General features: G+C 35.7%; 1 protein-coding gene and 1 pseudogene across 1 annotated transcript; one reads left to right on the top strand and one right to left on the bottom strand.

The window, feature by feature from the left end:
• The first annotated feature begins 4642 nt into the window (after window positions 1–4642).
• LOC149214536 (uncharacterized) lies at window positions 4643–5672 on the top strand. Its single transcript, XM_089389421.1, has 2 exons — window positions 4643–4743; window positions 4850–5672. Exons 1-2 carry the CDS (start codon window positions 4643–4645, stop codon window positions 5670–5672), a joined length of 924 nt encoding a protein of 307 aa, XP_089245547.1.
• Window positions 5673–10975: 5303 nt separating this feature from the next.
• LOC149214535 (uncharacterized) lies at window positions 10976–11810 on the bottom strand (annotated as a pseudogene).
• Between the last annotated feature and the right edge of the window lie 10592 nt (window positions 11811–22402).

Genomic DNA, 22402 nt, shown 5'->3' with positions numbered 1-22402 from the left:
ATCACAGTGAAGACCTTGAACATATGCTCAATACATGCCCGTTTGCATAACAGAAATGGAGGCAGCTGTAAGGAGTTTTTGGAAGAATGGATCGGGATCACCATAGTATCCAGGAAACAATTACCCTCTGGAGAAGCCATGTATTCTTCAACCTGGTGGTAAACAGAGCATAGGGACTGGCCTTAGGACTAAACCTATGGGCTATATGGAAGGAGCGAAACCGCTGAATTTTCAAGAATCAATCCTCAACCCAAGAAAATTTCTGGGAAGGAATCATTTAGAACATCAGGGAAATGATCTTAGTGGAGCAATGGCATCAGGAGGACTGGTAGGTACCCCCTCAGGAAGCTTGAATTCTACAAAAACTAAATTTATCACCGGAAATGATAGCTCCTTCTGCCTGGAAAAAATGCAGGGTGGGTATGACATCTTTGGACCATTTCACAGCTCCGGGGGAGGGATTTATAAAACAGAGCTTCGATGGGGTCTTAAAGGTTAATCCAAAACAAACTGGTCTAGGTGGTCTGTTCAGGGATTCCGAGACCAACACTCATTTAATTTATGCAAACTCTTGTGGGTTCGCCAGTAGTAACGAAGCAAAGTTGCAGCAACCAAGCAATGCCTGCAAATAGTCATTCCCATGGGATACAAAAACTTAGTGGTGGAGGGAGACTATAGACTGGTCATTAACACACTGACAAAGTTGAACCATGGATTGAAATGGGATAAGCTCAACCATAGTTAGAGGACTGCCAATTTGATCCAAGAAATAGGAGAGTTGATTCACAAGTTTGACTACATCATGGTCAATTATGTCAGAAGAGAAGGAAATAAAGGGGAAAGCTTCCTAGCCAATTGGGGTTGTAACCACCAAAACAACCCTGTGGAAAAACTATGGCCAGTTCAGCCCTGGGACAACAGGTATCGATCCCTGGATGAAATCCTGGTGCAGGATCATAGGCAAAGCCTTCAACATGGCCAATCAATAGGCCAAGACCTCGATCCGGGTGCGAGCCAGTATTTAAGCACTCAAACTAGGGATTAATGGCATGTACCGCAGTGTACAGTACCACTGCACCCCACACGCTCGAGGCAATGGGTGTGGTGGCCCTTGCATCATGGCATGCAGTGTTTACGGAATGGTGGCAGCAAGATTAAAGACAACGTTGGTTTTTTTATCCGTGAAGGAGGGAAGGTTGGTGTTGATCAAAGCAATTGTAGACGAGGAGACTAGTGCGACAAGCTAGTTCTATGGCGCCACCAATGGAAACAAGTCTATCGACTGTGTACGAAGGTTAACGGGTATGTACTTAGCTATCTCTCCACTCTCGCAATGTTGACCTGCTCTCGTTTTCGTTTGAAGGAGAGGGAAGGAATTATGGGGGAGGATTGCAAAATTGAGAAGCGTTGGAGGTGTAGGCTAGTGGCATTTGCTCGGTTCTGCGCCTGTCTCTCGCACCCGATAGGCATCCTCTCCATTTCTCTTTGTTTTGAAGTTCTCCTTTTCTGCATGGGAATTCTGTTGGCACTGGACAAAGGCCTTAGTTTTGCAGCTCATAAGAGTCCTGCTGGTAAATCTAGGGAGATGGGCCTTAGGGGTAGAGTCAGCTAGTCCACCTGCATTCTGAGAGGTAGCCTCTGTTGTAGGTCCATGCGTAGCCGCAGGGAGGTATTAGAAACCTCAGAATGAGGGAGGAGGTTGAGAACTACAGGTGAGAAGTCTGGAAAGGGAGTGGCACTAGCTATGGAAGGTAGATTGGAAATGGCGGTGTCATGGCGCTCAGGAATGGGTGGACGATTGGGTTCGGTCGTCCTTTCGCGTCCTGGGTAGAGGGTAAAGGGTATTCTAACGAGGGTCGACTGATAACTGGTAAGTGGTTGCGCTTATCAGCCCGGGATCGGGGAGAAGAAGCAAGGAAGATTGATACTGAGAGGAGGTGTCTAAGGCGAAGTGTAACCGCTAGTGTTGGTTATGGGTCGGCCCCCTTCGGGAAATTGACCTGCGACCCTGAAGGGCCTGGCACTGCAACTGATAAGGGAGGATGTGATGAAGGCGGGTTGGTGCGCTGTAATCCAACCACATGTGTGAAAGCTCCCTGTCATATTATGTTGAATTTTAACTAGACTTCTATTTGTTGCAATGTACAGGGTTGGGTCAGAGAGACCATGGCACGCCCTGAAAAAACCTGTGGTCGTGGAAGGAGGCCCTAAGCGACCAGAAAGGACACGGAACCGGGCCCATTAGAGGGATGCAGAAGCAGGAAATCTGTTGAAAGGTTAATAAGTTAAGCAACAGTTGCCTACTGAGAAGGCACTAATCAGGAAATTCACAAACTGTTAGAGGATTGGGAAGAAGAAGTGAAGCAGGAGAGTGAGACGGACACAGAACTAGAGGGCTGGAGAACCCTTGTCCCAGATCCTAGAAATTTGAGGGGCAGAATCACTTAATTCAAGCAAACCCTCTACTTGTACTGGTTGATGAAAAGCCTGTTGGGCAAGGCTACGGAATAGATTTCAGTGGGCATGGCTATTACTGTCCAAGGCATTCTGAATTACAAACAGGAATTCCAGAAGGTGTAGTTTAAATTGCACAAACAGGATGTTCAACTTGGCCGAATTGAGAGGCACTTGCCTTGTATCTTGGTCCAGACCGAGCTGTTAGGGACAAATGCCAAGGATCCAATGCCAGTGGAATCAACTTCTGCTGAACAACATGACTAGCAAGCCTACTTTTAATGGTTTTGTTTATATATGCAGATAACTTTTACATTTCCTTATGCAAATATATATGTATGTAGATCTCTAGAGTATGGACAAGAATCTGAGACTTATATAGCTTGGATAGAAAGACTTAAAATCTTTTGTTACTGGATGGCATACAATGCAGATAGGTGGCCAACAGACTTGATTTCCCACTGGGCAAGTTGAGGCCACCTAGCCAATCTATGTGGTGTAAATTTTCTCTATAATTAATGAAAAAAGAGGATCTACCAAACTTAAAAAATATATATATATATAACAAATTGATTAATATAAAATAAGATTTATGATTATTTTTATTGTTATTGAAACAATGATTTTAGGAACTAGTTTTAATATAAAATAAAATTGGTGAGTTTTTATTTATGAAGAATAATTTTAAGAAACTTATAATATAAAATAAAGTATGTGATCTTTTGTTTATAAATAATAATTTGTAAATACTTACAATATAAAATAAAATTTACTAATTTTTGTTTATAAATAATAATTAAAATTGGTGAGTTTTTATTTATGAACAACCATTTTAAGAAACTTATAATATAAAAAAATCTGTTTTTTTGTTTATAAGTAATAATTTTAAAATACTTATAATATAAAATAAAATTTGTGAATTTTTAAGAAATTTATAATATAAAAAAAATCTGTTATTTATTGTTTATAATAATAATTTTAAAATACTTATAATATAAAATAAAATTCTTTAATTTTTGTCTATGAATGATAATTTTAAGAAACTAGAAGTAGAAATTGAACTTTCTCTCTATTAGAACAAGATTTTTTTAAGCTCACCCAACCTTTTAATGTAAATGGATGACAATGAGATTTTAGGAAACCATTAATAAATAAATAATAGTTTTGAATTTTCCAAAGATTATATTTTTTAATTTATAAGTAACATTTTTTATGTATAAAATGAAAGGTTTTGAAATTTTCACTAATTAAACTTTTTAGGTAAAATGAGAGGTTTTGAAATTCTCACTAATTAACTTTCTGAGGTAAAATGAGAGGTTTTGAAGTGTTACCAGGTAAATTAATAAATGGAAAAATGATTTATTTATGGTTAATATTTCTGTTTTAGAAGTAAAATATGAATTTTATGCAATTTTTTCCAAAATTAAAGAAATGTAATTCTTAATGGTATAAATAGTAATATAATTCATCAGGAAAAAACAAGAATAAGGAAGAATAATTGATAAATTTTCAAGAAATTTAATTCTTAATTATATGAATAGTACTGGAAGTCATCGCAAAAAAAACAAGAACAACAGAGATCAATATTTAAAATTATTGTTCAGAATTTTTCTCTTTGGTTAACTTAATCTCTCTCCAAAATATTTAGAAGCCTCGATAATTGTTTCTGAGTTTCATTCATACTTTTGGGTCTTTGTTAAACTGTTGATTTAAATTTTATAACATTTTTAACCAGATTGATGGTTTAGTTTGTTCTCGCATTTTCTACTCGACTGTTAGGCTAAACCTTTACTGTGGAGGGTGATTTTAATGTACAGCTGGAAAATTCTTCACCGAGCAAAATAGAAGTTTGTAACTAAGTGTTTAGCAAAAACCTTCAAACCCACTACAATCGAAGTTCATAGAACTGATTCAAAATCACTATAAATCCCTCGGAAAACAATTAAATCTATATATCCTGAAAGGGTTTCTTATCCGAAGAGATCCAAAATATTTTGGCAAAACAACCATTAGCCAAACGAATTCATGTGTCTAGCAGCGTTATTGTAGGCTCTGACAACCTCCTCCGAGGTGTCAAAAGTGTCGAGCCAGACTCTGGTTTTCTTCAAGGGGTTTCTGATCTCGGCGGCGAATCTCCCCCATGGAATTTTCCTCACGCCTCTGAAAGGTGTTTCCTTCATAGCTGACGATGCCGCGTCTTTGCAGTCGCCTCCTCCGGTCTTATCTTCGTTGCCACTATCGCCATCTGTATGGTGTCTATGGCCATGGCTCTTGGAATTTCAAGATCCCGTCTCCCTTCAAAGAAACAAATGTGGAACTTTAGGCCATCGATTACTGCCCATTACAGTAAAATATGGCAAGAGCTAACCAGCCTGCTATCCGGCCTTTAATGCAGGATCATACATGCCCATGCCAACGCCCGCGCATTTTCAAACGATCCCTCGCGCCAAACATTCATTTGCTCCATTCGACCTCCCGGAACAGGCCCTCTGCAACCCTCTAGAGCATTCGTTTCTCCTGCTCACAGTGCTGGCTCACCTCGCGGGTCCGCTCATGGTGTCAGAGAAGAGCAGGAGATGAGTCCGTCTGAGGATTCCTGCAGACACAAACAGGCACGTTTAGTGGAGTTTGAGACAGGGATTCCCTTTGACACGCCTGAAAACGCCGGTGCAGGTAATGAGAATCCGCCGGAGTTTTGCTCTCTTTCTAAGGACTTTTCGATGTTATTGAAGGATCCATGGAGTTGGAAGGATAGCTCGGGTTTTGGAGTCCGTAGCATAGCAGCTATCAGGAAGCAATCTTATATATTGGATTATCTCCATGATTCTGCAGTAGTTAAAAGTACAGAAGAAGAAGTTGCAGAGCAGCAAGTGGAGGAGAAGAATTGTTTGAGAGGCTCTCTTTTTGAAGCCACCGATGATCTGCTCTGGAGGCCTCAGAGTCCTTTGCCGAGTACAGAGGTTCTGTTTTCTCTGGATTCCATAGGCAGCCATGATTGTACTACCCTGTTGCAGGATGAGAGCATTGTTAAGGGCGCTTCTTCTTGCTTCAGAATTTGGGAACAAGATGATGATCTCAAAGATGACGAAAATCATGCAGATAGCGTTACCTTTGAGAATGAGAGTAGGGTCTCGGACTGGAATTGGAAAACAAATTTAACAATAGAACTTCAACCCGAATGCCTGCATTGGGAAAAACGGCCAATAGCTTTGAATTGAAGAAAATATTAAATGGATTAGAACTTTATTATGAATGGTCAATTGCATTGAATTTGAAAAATAAAAAATATTAAATGGATTAGAACTTTATTATGAATGGTCAATTGCATTGAATTTGAGAAATAAAAAATTTGGATGAGATCTTCAACCATGAATGACGAATTGTATTGAATTATATAAATTATTTGTTATTAGAAGATGTTTTTGGAAGTTTTCCTTGGTTGGGTTTTTTAGGTGTTAAATCCATATATAATATAGTTAACTAATTAGATTAAATAACACAAATCGAAATTTCTTCAGCTAAATTCTCACACTAAAAATTCAAAAAATCCTACTAAAAACAACTTCATTATATAAATAGATTAAAATTTAAAACCTCCACTATATAGATATAAATTTCTGATAAATAATTTTATTTTTTATTTTAAAAATAAAAGAAAAAATTAATAGTTAAATTGATTGACTTCATGGTGGAGAGAAATTTGGGAAGGAAGACTAGGCATGAATGACAACTTTGATTCATGAAAGGAACAAATTGACAACCTTGATTCATGAAGGGGACAAACTTAGGCTTTTATCTAATGCAGCAAAACACTCAATCGAGTTGCTGAGAGCCTAAAAACAGAGTTTTAGCTCCCCTTCTTCAGATTTCTCTGCAACAACATTTTGTAGCCTAGCGGACTTAAGGCAACACTTGTTTGTAGGTGGCAGAGTTGATCATGTTGGATTCGTGAAGGAATCCTCTATCCAATGGCATATGAGTTTGAAATTTTCGAATTCATATGCTATTTCTCATATAATTTCTTTTAAACATTATGCTTGAAATTGTTTTGGACAATTTCAAAGGGGATGAATGAAAAATCAATAACAGAAAGTATACACAATTTTTTTTTCAAAAAATACCACTATCTTCATTTACAAGTCCTTTTCAAAAGGGTACTCTTGTTTTTTCAATTTATTTAAATAGTTGAAAAAAATCTTACATGAACATATGTGTCTACAAAATACAATTGAAATATTACTTCGCCAATTTCGAAAAATAATAAAAAAAATATATTTTTGCATAAAAAATATTTTTATTATTATGAAAAACTTAGTTCTCTCCGTGCAGATTATGCTCTCATATATACACGCACACACACACACATTTTAGATTAAGTTATGCTACACGAGCACACACATAACTCTTAAGATGTGCGGAGATTTGCAAGGACAAGCATTTCATTTAATGGAAAATTGAGAGATTATACGACACTATTTTTTTTGCAAAAGGACAACAACATAATTCTCCACAAAATTTCTTTTTACTCTGAATCAAAATTCACAATGCTTATGTGAATTTTGAGGGCTTCAATTCGATAAAAGAGTAAAATTTTGAAATTTCATCGTCACATTTGGCCCAAATGTGTAACCCATCTTCATGCATTCACCTGGATGCACTTATGCCTACTCCCCAAGCATGTCATAAAAAAACTCAACTTCATTATCTCACATTTTATATGGTCTGGTGCTCGCGGACAAGACAAGATCCATCTAGTCCGATTAGGGGTTCTCTTACAGTGGAAAGATGAGGGAGTTTGGGGGTTAAAATATTTGCAGAGATTTGGATGGGCTCTGAATATAAAGAGCTTCTAGCGAGCTATTTTTGGGTCTTGCTTATGGCAGCAGATCATTTTGGAAAAATATTTAAAGGAATAGTCACTATAGGTTTGGATAAAAAAGGTGTTGGATCCACGAAAAGTTGTTCATACATCTGGAATGGCTTCATGAAACTTAAACATTGGCTACTTGGAAATCTTTGATGGGATATTGGTTTAGGTGAAAATTTGGAAATTGCTTTGGATCCAATTTTGGGTTTTCAAGGTAATCTCATATTGCCCATGGAAATCATCCAACACTTACATGACTTGGGGATCATCCACCTTTACCAGTTGTGGTCTAATGATGATCCAACGGGTCTATATCCAATATGGATTAGATTTGAAGCACTCAGATTGGTGGGATCTATGGCGAAGATTTGGTATGCATATATTGATAACCTATATGGTGTCGACGTCACGTTCAAGGATAGGGCCGACACTCTCTTATGGAATAGCAAGACCACACTGGATAATATATTTGCTGAAGAGATTTACTGTCATATTACTCCACAAAGATTGTCCTTGGTGACTGGAATGTATCAGAAAATCTGGACTTGGCATATGCCACTTAAATTAAAATGATTTGGATGGCTTGTGGGACACGATAAGATTCTCACTTGGGAGAACCTAGGAAAGAGGGGTTTCCACGGTCTGGGAAAATGTCATATGTTTCGGGGAGATTCTGAGAATATCATCCACTTATTCCTCCAATGTTCATTTCTTGTTTCCATTTGGATTGGGGTTTTACAACTTTTGAACATTGATGTTGGCTGGATATACACATCAATTAATGAGTGCATTATGGATTGGTATTATAAAAACAAGGCTAATAAGACACTCCCTTTTTTAATTTTTTGGGGTATCTGGAAATGTAGGAACACTGTTATATTTGATAATATCCCCTTCTATATTAACATGAATTGCAACAGAATATGTCCATATTTTAGGGAATATAAACCCAAGGCTAGAAAGGGGATAAAAAAAAGGTTACAACCAATTGATTGCTAGAGGAAATACCCAGTTGGATTTTTCGATGGGGTTGTGCAAAACATGGTATGTGGCTATGGTGCATATATCGTTCTAGCTCCAGGTCATTATTATCTATTCAGCTAGAACAGTGGTAATGGGACCAATTTCAGAGCAGAGATCATGACACTTTGGAGTCTTCTTTACTGTGCTTGTTGGTTAACTCTTGAATCTATGTGTGTTTTTGGGGACTCAAAAGTCACTATTGATTGGGTCAATCATAGGTCCACGTTCGATCCTCCACTTCTATCCAATTGGTTGCATTGCATCCAGAATTTGATCACGATTTTCAAAGAGCTCACCGTTGCCCATATACACCTGGAGCAAAACTCTACAACAAATCCACAATCTAAGTTGGTCTTATCATATCAAATAAGTGAGATAAACTACAAAGTTTTTTGTTGTGGGGTTTCCCTCTCGAAAAATCCTATTACCTGATCTCCTCTTTTTTAGCTATAATGTTCACAAATTCATAGCTTTTTGCAACATGATTAATTTTGTTGCAGTTTATGAACTACAGTGGATGTAATAATCTTTTATATTTTAATTCACATAGGTCTTTTCTTACATATTATCAATATCTTCTACTATATATTTCTTATAAATCTTACTTACAATATTACATTATAAACTTAACAAAACATATTAAATATTCGAAACATTAAAACACATAAACTAATTTTTAATATAATATAAAACTCATTTTTTTCCAAAAAAATAAATAATAATCTTTTCCCTTCTTCCATATCTCTTTTCCCTTCTTCCATATCTCTTTTTTGAACTTTCATGTCTTTTTCGTGATCAGCTAAACGAATTTGATCAACTAACTTTATTATTGCTTTGCTGCATTAGATAAAAGCCTAAGTTTGTGCCTTTCATGAATCAAGGTTGTCAGTCAGTTTGTCCCTTTCATGAATCAAAGCTGTCATTCATGCCTAGTCTTCCTTCCCAAATTTCTCCCTACCATGAAATCAATCAATTTAACTATTAATTTTTTCTTTTTCTTTTTCTTTTTTTAATTTTTAAAATCAAAAAATTAATTTATATATTTCTTTTTCTTTTTCTTTTTTTTATTTTTAAAATCAAAAAATTAATTTATATATTTCTCCCTACCATGAAATCAATCAATTTAACTATTAATTGTTTTTTTTCTTTTTTTCTTTTTTTAAAATCAAAAAATTAAATTATTTATCAGAAATTTATATCTATATAGTGGAGGTTTTAAATTTTAATCTATTTATATAATGAAGTTATTTTTAGTATGATTTTTTAAATTTTTAGTGGGGAATTTAGCTGAAAACACTCTGATTTGTGTTATTTAATCTAATTGATTGACTATATTATATATGAATTTAACACCCTAAAAAACCCAACCAAGAACTTTAAGAAAATCTTCTGATAACAAATAATTTATATAATTCAATACAATTCGTCATTCATGGTTGAAGATCTCATCCAAATTTTTTATTTTTCAAATTCAATGCAATTGTCCCTTCATAATAAAGTTCTAATCCATTTAATATTTTTTATTTTTCAAATTCAATGCAATTGACCATTCATAATAAAGTTCTAATCCATTTAATATTTTCTTCAATCCAAAGCTATTAGCCGTTTTTCCCAATGCAGCCATTCGTGGTTGAAGTTCTATTGTTAAATTTGTTTTCCAATGCAGCCCATCATTGTTGAAGGTCATAGCTCTCTTTGATTAAGATTGACATCCATGTAGAGGAAGTTTCAACTTCTAATCTGTTTACCAACAATTTTTGTTTTAAATTCAATATAACTAGTCATTCATGATTGAAGATCAGAGCTCTCCGTTTCTTTTCCTGAATGTCTGTTTTCTGAATTTGATCCAACTAGCTTCCTGATTGAGCATTATTGCTTTGCTCTGTCATGTTCAATAAAATCACAAAAATTGCTTGCACCACACAAATTGTCCCTTTCATGATTTGAAGATCCTGGTTCATGCTTCGACAAACATTGATTGCATCACAAAAATTCTCAATTTCATGACCAGAAGATTCTGAATCTTGGTTGTGAAACCAGTGATTGCATCACAAAAATTCTCAATTTCATGATCAGAAGATTCTGAATCTTGGATATGAAACAAGTGATTGCATCACAGAAATTCTCAATTTCATGATCAGACGATTCTGAATCTTGGATATGAAACAAGTGATTGCATCACAAAAATTCTCAATTTCATGATCCGAAGATTCTGAATCTACGTTGTGAAACCAGTGTTCTGATTAAAGATTCATATGTCTCCTGTTGTGAAATCAATCTATTTTCGAGTTCTAATGGATTCATTAAACTGTACCAAGGAGGGAATATTTCCCCCAAAAACAATCATCCGCAGTTTTCCCTAACGTAACTACCACCTCCTCTTCGAAGAACCGACATCTATCCCAATAAGCCGAAAAAAACAATGGCCACAGAGACCATCCACACACACAAAATTTAGCGCTCTGATGTTTAATTTGAAAAATTTAAGCGTTTTGTTTCAGGCCGTTGGCCACCATGGTTACAAAAATATGAAAACAGAGTTTTACACGGACTACATGAAACACACATACATCTTTTTTTGATTCCCTGAGTAGCATAATGTCCATATTTCATAAAAACAAAGGTTAATGTTTGTATTAAATACCAGCTACCAGAAATCATAGCTGCGATGAAATGAAAATACCCAATCCCAGTGAAGTCATAGAGCTTTCAAATTCAACAGATTCAGAAAACTGAGATTGATTCGAGGGAGCCCCCCAATTCCAGTCCGAGACCCTACTCTCATTCTCAAAGGTAATGCTATCTGCATGATTTTTGTCATCTTTGAGATCATCATCTTGTTCCCAAATTCTGAAGCAAGAAGAAGCGCCCTTAACAATGCTCTCATCCTGCAACAGGGTAGTACAATCATGGCTGCCCATGGAATCCAGAGAAAACAGAACCTCTGTACTTGGCAAAGGACTCTGAGGCCTCCAGAGCAGATCATCGGTAGCTTCAAAAAGAGAGTCTCTCAAACAATTGTTCTCTTCTCCTCCACTTGCTGATATGCAACTTCTTCTTCTGTACTTTTAACTACTGCAGAATCATGGAGATAATCCAATATATAAGATTGCTTCCTGATAGCTGCTATGCTACGATCTCCAAAACCCGAACTATCCTTCCAACTCCATGGATCCTTCAATAACATCGAAGAGTACTTAGAAAGAGAGCAAAACTCAGGTGGATTCTCATTACCTACACCGGCGTTTTCAGGCGTGTCTCAAACTCCACTAAATGTGTCTGTTTCTGTCTGCAGGAATCCTCGGACGACTCATCTCCTGCTCTTCTGTGACACCGTGAGCGGACCCGCGAGGTGAGCCAGCACTGTGAGCGGGAGAAACGAATGCTCGAGAGGGTTGCAGAGGACCTGTTCGGGGAGCGCAAATGGATGTTTGGCGTGATGGATCGTTTGAAAATGTGCGGGCATTGGTTTGAAAATGCCCCAGCACAGCGGGTGTCAGCTCGGAGGTGGTGGGTTACCAGTTGCCCGAAAAATGGCCATGAAGCTCCTGGAGAAACGATGAATGGCATGGGCTGTATGGTGAAGTCGCTATCGGATGCATTAAAGGTCAGATAGCAAGCTGGTTAGCTCTTGTCCAAAGTCTAGAGTTAACTACAATCTGGCATAGGTCAGCATGTATCCACAACATTAAATTTTTTCTTTCTAGTAAATTTTCTCTTTCTAGGTCCGATAACACGCTGGTTAGCTCTTGCCCAAAGTCTAGAGTTAACCACAACCTGGCATAGGCCAGCATGCATCCACAACAGTGAATTTTCTCTTTCTAGTTATAACTATTTTGCCGATATATAGTAACTTAAGATCCAAAGTCTAGAGTTAACCACAACCTGGCATAGGCCAGCATGCATCCACAACAGTGAATTTTCTCTTTCTAGTTATAACTATTTTGCCGATATATAGTAACTTAAGATCCAAAGGTAGAAACAAATGTCCTTGACTGGGCAGTTATTTATTTTTATGGATATTCATTTATTATTGAAGGGATTTAAAATGATAAGTCCATATATGCTCAAGCCATGAGAATCTTGAGGTGGTCAAAAGAGACATCTCTGTTAACATAGCCATCTAAACCTTAAAAATCTTGCTGATCAATAATTATTTCACTGATTTCCATTTAAATTGGGCACCGACAGCCATGGAAATTGCAATTGCAACTAGCTGTAAAGCTTATTCAATCCAGGATGCGGAGGCACGTACATGATGACTTGTGTCTAATAATTGATTGTAACGCCCTCCAGGTTGTCACCGATTCTTGCATCCAATTCCATCTATAAACTTTGACTATTCTATATATGTCCAATCTCTACATATTTTTATATGTTTGACTATTCATAGATATCCATTTGACTATTCCTCAATACATGTGTAAGATAGAGATAAAGAGGATTGAGAAATATATGAATGCGCTGAGCGATGATCAAATTAATTCATTTATGGGTGGCCGTGTTGTCGATGATGACATTGTGCAGACAAATGACGTGAAAGGATTTGGAGTCCTTGTCTATGAATGAACTGTAAAAACTCGAAGACCAATTTGAAATCGTGACAACTAGGGTATGAAAGGAGGTTTTAACGTAGGGAAGAACAGCTCGAGGCTATGACACAAGAACTTGAAAAGTCGAAAACAAGGTTATGGAGGTTAAGACATAATCAGTGTTTTTCACAAAAATAAATTTAAAAAAATGACTTATATATGTATTTTTGATTGTCGAGGATCACTCGGAGAGATAGTCAACCACCTATTTTCTCAATTAGAAGACAAAATCCCTATTTATGTGAGATCTTCGACCCTGTTGGGTAGGTTTACCTATGTTATCAGAAACGAGAAACTGAAACGAACTTTTCTAAGACTCTATCCACCAAAGTCTCCATCACTACCAACATGTTCTCTGTGTGGACCACACTGTTTTGAGCACCCAAGGTTCCTCCGCTCGGAACCATCTCTTTTTGCTACTATGCAACGACATAAGGTCTATCTACAACCTATCATTTTAGGCATCCACCCCAACTTCCTTCTAGTCATCACAGGCACACCCCAACTCTTGGTTTCAATCCGAAAACATCAAATAGTTCTCATGGGGCACGGGAACTCCTTTAGCAAGCCCGAGAAAGGCCTATCCCAAGATGATTACGACAACAAGACCAGAAATGATGTTTAGAGGTTTCACATTCAAGAAACGAGGAAAGAGAAAAAGCTTTTTTTTTTTTTATGAAAAAATATAAAATAAAATATTTATTATTTAAACATATTACAAGCATTGCAAAAATTACATTGCAATGTCACAAATTAAATTATAAACATAACCCATGACAAACAAAACATGGATTTTTAAATTTTAAACAAATTTAATTGAACTTTTATAAATGCCTTAAAAAAATTTCATGATTTTGAATTTAATTATACATTAAAAATATATTTTATATTAGGAAATATAACAATTCTAATAAAGGCATGAACAATTAAAATTTCCCAAACACCGCATTAATAAAATAAATAATGAGGAAATGTAAATTAATGTAAAAATAAAAATACCGAACATAACATACTGGTTGATAAAAAGGATTTCATTTTATAAATGTAGCTTCATTGATAAAGGGATTTCATTTTATAAATTTAGCCTGGTTGATAAAGGGATCCTTGTCATCTATGTCATTTTATAAATTAGTCCATAGTTAGAAGAATGATGTATGTTTATAGTCTAATAATTTTTTCAATGATTGTTGTAGATTCTAGCACCAAAATTAGAAGGAAGAATAGGAATTCGCTACAAAACTATGCTCTTGATCACTGGCTACTGATTAAAAGTAGTAGTTTTGCAGCGAAACATGCCAACTTCAGAGAGAAAAATGTGCAAGTTCCAATAGGTAGTATTAACAACTCTCCTTGTGCAAGTTCTAGTGAGTAGTATTAACAAATCTCCTTGAAAGGCACAAAAGGACGCAGGTTCTACAAATATATCAGCTATAAAACCCATTAATTTTAGCATTCAAGTAATGCAAACTCTAAAACAGAAACCATAAACCTTGCTAAAACCCATAAAATTGAAGCATTCAAGTAATGCAAACTCTAAAATAGAAACCATAAACCTTGCTAGAGTCTAGAATAACAAAATCTGTTTGTAAATAACAAAATCTGTTTGTAATGGATTGGAAGTAATAATATCGGGTATCTTGGAAAATTCATAATGCAAATGGAGAAAATTATGGGCAAAAATATCAATATCTCTTGTGATAAAATATCAACAATTCAGCCAAACTGCTGTTGGCCGTTGGGCATCGCGATTTGAAAGATAGAGTTACATTTAAAATATATGCACTTGTTAGCATTCAGAAGCACCTCAATCACGGAAAAAAACAAATAAATCACAGCCCTTTTAATTATCTTACCAAATATTTTTGAAGTTGACTAGGGAGAGAAGCTAACTCGGGCTCCTTGGCGCACTCGCTTCCTCCTCTCCTCTGCTCGGATCTAATTTGCCCCCTCTCCTCTGCTCTGATCCGATTCAAGCCTTGGCTGCATCTACTGAATTTGCTCTCATGTCTGCAACTTAAATCTAACTCGGAACTTGCTTTACTGGAAAATGAAACTAGTTTGCTTGCAGTGCCTTTTGCCATTTGCATGCAGTTTGTTTTTGAACAATAGTTATAAATTGCTTTACCGCAAAATGAAAATAGTTTGCATGTAGTTTGTTTTTGGAACCATAGTTAACAGGACTTTGTATGAGTTTGGATAGGAAACCGTGAAATGGTGGTGAAACCAAAACATTGCCGAGAAAACCGAAAAAGTTTTTGCATCAGGCTGCTCTAAGAAACGAATCGTTTCTGAAAAACTAGTTTCTTACCGATAAAAAAGAAAATGGCCGTACAAAACAAAGTTTTCGGTGCGGTAGCATTTCTATTGCATTTTTAACGAGAACGGTGGCTATCGTCCCGTTTCTTGTAACATTGGGGTCAACTACACTTGCATGAAATGAACAATCGATAACTTGATCTATAGTTGGGGACCAGGGTATAACTCAAACATCAAAACCTACCAAAATCTTGAGTTATAGTTGGGGTCTAATACAAACTTGAAAAACTAGGATGCTAGTTTTATTATGACAACCTACTTAGTTTTTCAATGAGTTAGAAATGTCTGGTGTTTTTTATTGAGTGGACTGGCTGAAATGAGAACCAGAAAAAGTCGACAAGTCCATGACACTCTATTTTCAAAACTAGATTGGCGTTGGTAGTTTGGCATTTGTAGTCGATCTTATTGACCTATTGCATTTATGTATATAAAGAAATTGAATTCGAAGAGACTTTACTTGTGGAAAAAAAAAATTGTATGTATTTTGTAACTGCTATATCATATTAATGTGATAATGCAAAACTATTTGAAAGAAAAGCACAGTTGTAACATAGCAGACCTAAAAAAATAGCAGCAGGAAAGTTTACAGGAGAGGAGCTTACCTTTAGTTGTGGATTTCCGACTGCTAGTTTTTTTATTTTACACGCTCTGCAATATCATGTATTCCTTCTATGAAAATGAGAAACCTCCAAGCTCCAGCACTCTGATGGGCATTGAATGCCTAATCTTCCAGGTTCCAACTTTCACTGCATACGATTTGAGAATCAAGATTATGATAAAATTGGGACGAAATCTGTAGGAAATCGCAGATCATCATTGGATGGAAATACAATATGAGTGAGTTAATTTTCATAAATATTTGAACTCCTTAATCAATGCTTACCAAACCAAATGCTAAATTGCCAATGTTGACAATGTTGTGTCAATTAATACATTAAATATTTAACTAGTGAGCTTCGTCATTTTAATTGTGTGCCTTAATTATGTCCTATGGATATGGACTCTGGACTCTTGAGTCTGGTTGCATTTATAATTACAGGCACAGGCATAGGCACGTCTAATCCGACTTAGGTAACCTAGTAGTAGGTACTTACTCCCAACTTAATATAAAATTTAAACACATATAAATTATATATATATATATATATATATATATAGGTCGATAGGCCTTCCTATGCATCAACACAGTCGTCAACACTTTCATTCTCGTTGAGACATCTGGTATGGTTTCCTACTCCACATCTGGCTATAGTCCTGCTTGACATCTATGCTTTTACGTCGGAGTTCCAAGATCTCCCCTGACATTTGGTTCTCATGCATTTTTTTTTTGCCCTCGAGGTCTCTCCAAAACAGTGGATCTGTTTTCAGTGGCTACATTTTTGGCAATACTTAGGGAGGAAGTGCCACACCCAATGATTTCTACAGTGCACGACTACCATCTACCTTCATAAAACAACTCAAATCACCTAACTTCCAGAGGATGGGCTGCTAGACTGCTCTGGCATTTGTTGTTGTGGCCACATTTTCCGTGGCATATAAGCAACACGAGAGCGGGGTTGTTGAGCATACATTGCAAGATCCACTGGCTTTCCAACAATCATTCCAAAAGGTGCAACTTGTGTCTCTAGACGCTGCTGAGGAACATAATAATATGGTATAGCTTTGGTTGGGGTTCCAACAGGTACGGATCCTCCACGAATACCCCAAAACGATGTTCGGTTTATTTGTCGATGTTTTCCGCATGAATTATTGTTTAAACGTTTTCCAGATGCGCTAATCATTTTCTCTGTGTGTATATGCCTTGTAGGTAGAAGGATTACTGTTCAAGGTTCCTGGGTACGCTTGGTGGTGAAGTGCTCTTTCTACAGCAGTCTCTATGGCTTCCGAGTAAGAGAATTGTTTCATTTTGGTTCACGGCTGGAGGGATTGCAGCATTAGTTAAATGGGTCTTCACGTCCTGTGCTTGTTATAGTTTTCTCGGCTCTGTTCTTTCTAGAAATCTGTCATTGTTTGGTAGGGTTTGGTGGAGTTCCTAAGTTGATGCTTAGATTTTCCCTCTGGGGTTACTTCTGTATATTTTGATGATTAAGGGCGTTGACCCTTCCACGAACTCTGTATTTTTTGCTACTGGGTCCGTCTATACTCTGGCGGTTGCTTGAAATGAATGGAATCCCTCTGGTTTACTCACTGTGCTAATTTATCTGCTTATAGATAGATATATTGTTTCATGCTGGTATGATAATTGCTCATGTATCGCTTTATTGTTGTTATCTAAGTTATTCTGGGGTTTGGCCTTACTATTCGCTTGCATATTAACATTAAATAAACTTTGCAGTTTGTTTTCTTTTTACGATTTATTTGCAAAAGCGTTAGTTTCTTTCTAGCTGATTTGCAGCCTCAACCATCATGATAGTTGTCCACCTCAGTTTCCTTGGAAATTTTAAATACTGGCTTTCAATTTTACTCCATTTTCTGCATAAGTCTTTGCATTTAGTTTTCGAGGATTCCCTGTTACAGGGTTAGGGCTTTCATGGTCCTTCGGTTGTCTAACCTTGTTGATTTCATCCTCTACCGCCATTTGTTTTGAAGGAGGTTATATCTAGAGGGTTTCATCCCTCGGAATACTCTTGAACGGCGGTGTAGGTGACTTGCCTACAAACCCCAAAACTGGTTGAGTCCGATCCATTTTCTGAATTTTCTAAAACTCAGCATCTCCCACTATGCACTGGCGGCAATTCCAGATTTTTAATTCGTTGCAAGCAATCTTGAATTTTCTTGTTCTCAGAGGTTTAATAACAGTGTTCGAGTGGTTATGCAAGGGAATTTACTTCGTTAACTGCAAAGTTCTTTCCTATGCAGTGTTCTGTTTTCTTTATATTATGCTCATTTGTATTCCTGCATTTAACAGGTAGCAACAATTTTCTTCTTACAAGTTTAACAGTTATTCTCCCATTTTTTTTGCTTAAAAACAAGAAACAGATCCGGGTGTCATTTTCTTTTGAAGTTCACTGTAAAAAAAAGAAAGAATTGTAATACTACTATTCAAAATTAACTAACTTTCCACATATTTTAAGGGTTGGCTGAAATAAGTTCTTATCAATAATATATTTAAATTCACAGTGAAATAGTCTTATCACGACAATGGCATTTCCTAAAATTCCTATGATTAATCATACTCTGTAAAAAAACCATTTGCATCAGGGTTCCTCTGTAAACATATCCATATTAACCACTCTCTTAGGAACCCCTTGCTTGCAGTACTCTACTATCTCTGTTCAAAATATCAGCACAATCTCAGGATGGTACCTCATACCTGAGTTGCTTTTTAGTAAGTAACTGCACAAGTAGAGGTCACCTCTGATTCTGTAGCTACTCATCCACTTGACCATGAGATTGTCTTTCGAGACCAAATATCCCCCAAGCTTATTTATAAGACCTTCAGTGTTCCACAGGTTGCTTGCACTTTGCGCTCTTGCCATCTGATCATTACTAGACATAGCAAGTGGATTTTCCCTTCTCTTTTCCTGCCTGTCACTACAGCGCAACTTTTTTCCTTCCCCTACTTCCTTTTCTTAGAAGCTTTGCACAGCTAGGGAAGGTAGTTAGGGTTCGAGCCACCGTTTCCTTTAAAATACAAAGATTTGAGAAGTGTCCGTAGGCATGTTAAACCTTTTTATAAAGATGATCATTCAACTTGATGTATACAATGAATGATGTAGTGTATAACTACACTACATATAGATGCAATGGATCATGAGTAGTGAGCTGAGTACCTAAAAATGAAACAAAATTACACTTCATTATTAAAATAATAGCTCACTAAAGGGAAGTGAATGTTATGTACATTAACTGATATTTGTTTTGGTATTTCACTTTAATTCATTAAGGAAAGCGGTACATGAAGGAAATTGTGTGTTTTGTAACTTGTTAAACATAAATACTAAAACTTCTGGCATCAAGGTGAAGACGTTCTATGAGTGAGTATCCAACAATAAAAATAAAGAGATTTCTGATAAACACAATTCAACAATTGTTATGAAAAGCACAATGATATCGGATGAAAGTTTCTAATGCAATGTGAGAATACAAAGGTGATCTAAAATAGGAAAGGACTTAGTTGCTCATAAAGAGGCGCAAATCACCTGAAACAAATAATATAGATCTAGAATACCAAATCATGGCCATAAACTCTGAAGTTTTAGAATTGAAATGAAATTATATTAATATTGACCGATGACCAAAATAGGTCAATTGAACTAGAAAGTACTGCATACCAAATTTGCAATAAGGGACATGCAAAAGTCATATCCAAAGCTTATAATACACCAGCTATTCTATGGATGTGAAAAATTATTACAAACTACTCCAGTTGTGTTTTCTATCTGCCTATATCCCGCTTGGTGATTAGCATTTAGTTTTTATCCTCTCTTGAGCTTGTACTGATATGAAGCATCTGATCTTATCCCAAGTAGATTTTGAATTGACAACCTCTGGGGTGCATAAAACAACAGATCTAATTAAAGGGTCACAAAACAGGCACATGGCTTAACAGTTAGGTTGGCTAAAAATGCTATTTTAAATGATTAGGTCATTGGTAGATTTAAATGAAAGCACTATGCATCTCAAAAACTTACATGCAAGTTAAGAGAGCTTATGAAGCGGGCTTGTGACTATATACAGTAAAAACAATAGTAAGTTAAATACAGAAGCTTATGAAACTAGTTTTTGGAGACCTCTTTGGTTGCTGATTGAATCATTTTCAAGAAATGTATTAATATGGAAACTTGAACAAAAATGGTATTACGGTAACATTGGGTTTTGCCTTCGATGTATCCCATAATATATGTAACATTTATTTTTTTGAATAAAAATAGAGAAACTTCAACTGGAGTTTAAAATCCCATCAAAAAAGAGAAGATAGGAATTTTCTGTCTGTTCAAATAATGTGAATAGCATTGGCAGTTCATCTTCTTGGCTGCAGTTGCTCACAATGAGAATTCACAATGTACTGCCTCTTTCTTAACTAAAGCTACATGTCAGTCAAAGTTCTCAAAGTTTCTTTTCTTGTCATAGAGAATGTTCTGTTACTTCAACTGTGTAGGGCTGGTTTCCTAGATAGTAAATTCAGAAATGGAACTGTTTCAGAGAATGTTGTTGAATAGATTGTTCTCAACTAATATGTTGTTGTGGTTCATTGACCATTTCAATAGAAATCCACATATTTTATGATTATTTGGAGGACAAAGGTTTGCCATGTATATTTTCCCTGAGGGTTCATAGAACTAAAGTATTTTGTCTTACATTAATGTTAGGATGAATAAAATCTATTTGTATAGTTTCTGATGATCAATGAGATTCCAAAGTGCAGTATGGAAAAGATTATGACTACCATGCTCCAGTAAAACTATTGGACAAGCTACTGCATTCTATGGCACGAACAGAAGATGAACAGTTGGTGGTGATTTCTCAGGTTAGAATACAATTAAGTGTAAATATATAAGATTGACAAGCTTTCACTAAATATTATTCATGTTTGTTGATTATATATAATAAGGTTAAGAATACCTACCCCAACTAAGGTTTTTTGGTGATTGACGGGTTCTAGTTGCAGATATAAATATTGGTTATGAGGATATTGTAAATACACAGGTAGAACCATGCAAACTGAAAATTATTTATCTCACCTATTAGGAAGTTTTGTTGGCAATTTCAACATTCTATGCATTCTGGATTTTAGTCAAGTTATGGGCTATAGTTTCTTATGTTTGAAGAATTCATCATTTATAATATGTTCTCGGACTATTCATATGCAATTGGCGGTTGTAGGTTGTATCTGGCATATGTTCTTGAACTATTCCTCCCTCAACCTTTCTTTACAATATTTCTTATTGCACTGCACTAATGTGGCAGATTTCATGAAGAATATGAATCAATGTTGGAGAAGAGTTACAATTGTGGAGGCATATGTTTGTGTAAAAGTTAACCAATAACCAAATTGACAAATTGACAATACAATTGAGATTTTAATTATATATACATACATACATATATATATATATATATATACACACTGTAGATGTTATTTGGTTTCCAATATTCATTATTTTCAATTTTTAATATTTTTTTGAAAAATACTTGTACTTTTTAATTATTCATAGGAATTCAACAATTCCAACTTCATAGGTCTATCGACCTCTCTTTGTACCTTTTGGGACTTGCGAGTATAATTTTATGATACAGTCACAGGCACGGGCACGTATAATCTGACTTAGGTAACCTAATAGTAAGTACTTACTCCCAACTAAATATAAAATTTAAATATCTATATATATATATATATTAATTTTATTACATACAAGTAATTATAAATTTTAGCCCATATTTACCACTTAACTAGGGCGAAAATGAGTATTATACAATTGAATTATTAATATGACAACCGTTTGCAGCATTTAATGGGATGCTCTATAGGATGACGTTCATCCTCTAAATCAGTAATCGGGATGTGGCAAGGCTCTGATGTCATCATTTATAAAAGATGAAAAACAACACTTAACAAATTCGAAAACGGACTAAAACTTTAAGGGTAATACGATGAAGGCAATCATATAAATGTCCAAAAGTGAGATAATAATTAAATTAAACTCCAAAAAATATATTATAGTTAATCTCCAAAAACCATATTCTGACCATATTTCAGAATAGACACAGCCATAGGTAAAAATCTACAATAGGGATAAAATTCATAGTAACCGTTTCCCAGCTCTGTACGTACATGTCTAATCCGACTCAGGTAGCCTAGTAGTGGGTACTTACCCCCAACTTAATATAAAATTAAAAAAACACACATATATAAATTGTAATTTTATTACATACCAGTAATTATAAATTTTAACCCAGATTTACCACTTAACTATGGCAAAAATGAGTGTTATACAACTAGCAACTGTCCCAAAAGGTACAAAGAAAGGCCGATAAGATTATTAAATTGGAATTGTTGAATTTTTCTAGAAGAGTTAATTGGTTTGTGGAAAACCTTGTTTTCTTGTACTGGATCATTGTGCAATTACTTTTTTTTAGATGTTTTGTTTATATCTATATTACAAGGAACACATTGAAAAATCAAGAGGTTAAGTTAATTACCCAAAAT

This window comes from Pinus tabuliformis, chromosome 1_1 (assembly GCF_031772625.1).
Source record: "Pinus tabuliformis cultivar Carrire ecotype Pingquan chromosome 1_1, CPIR1, whole genome shotgun sequence".
Taxonomy (NCBI): domain Eukaryota; kingdom Viridiplantae; phylum Streptophyta; class Pinopsida; order Pinales; family Pinaceae; genus Pinus; species Pinus tabuliformis.
Note: the sequence above shows the minus strand (reverse complement) of the source record. Positions and strands in the feature narration are given on the sequence as shown.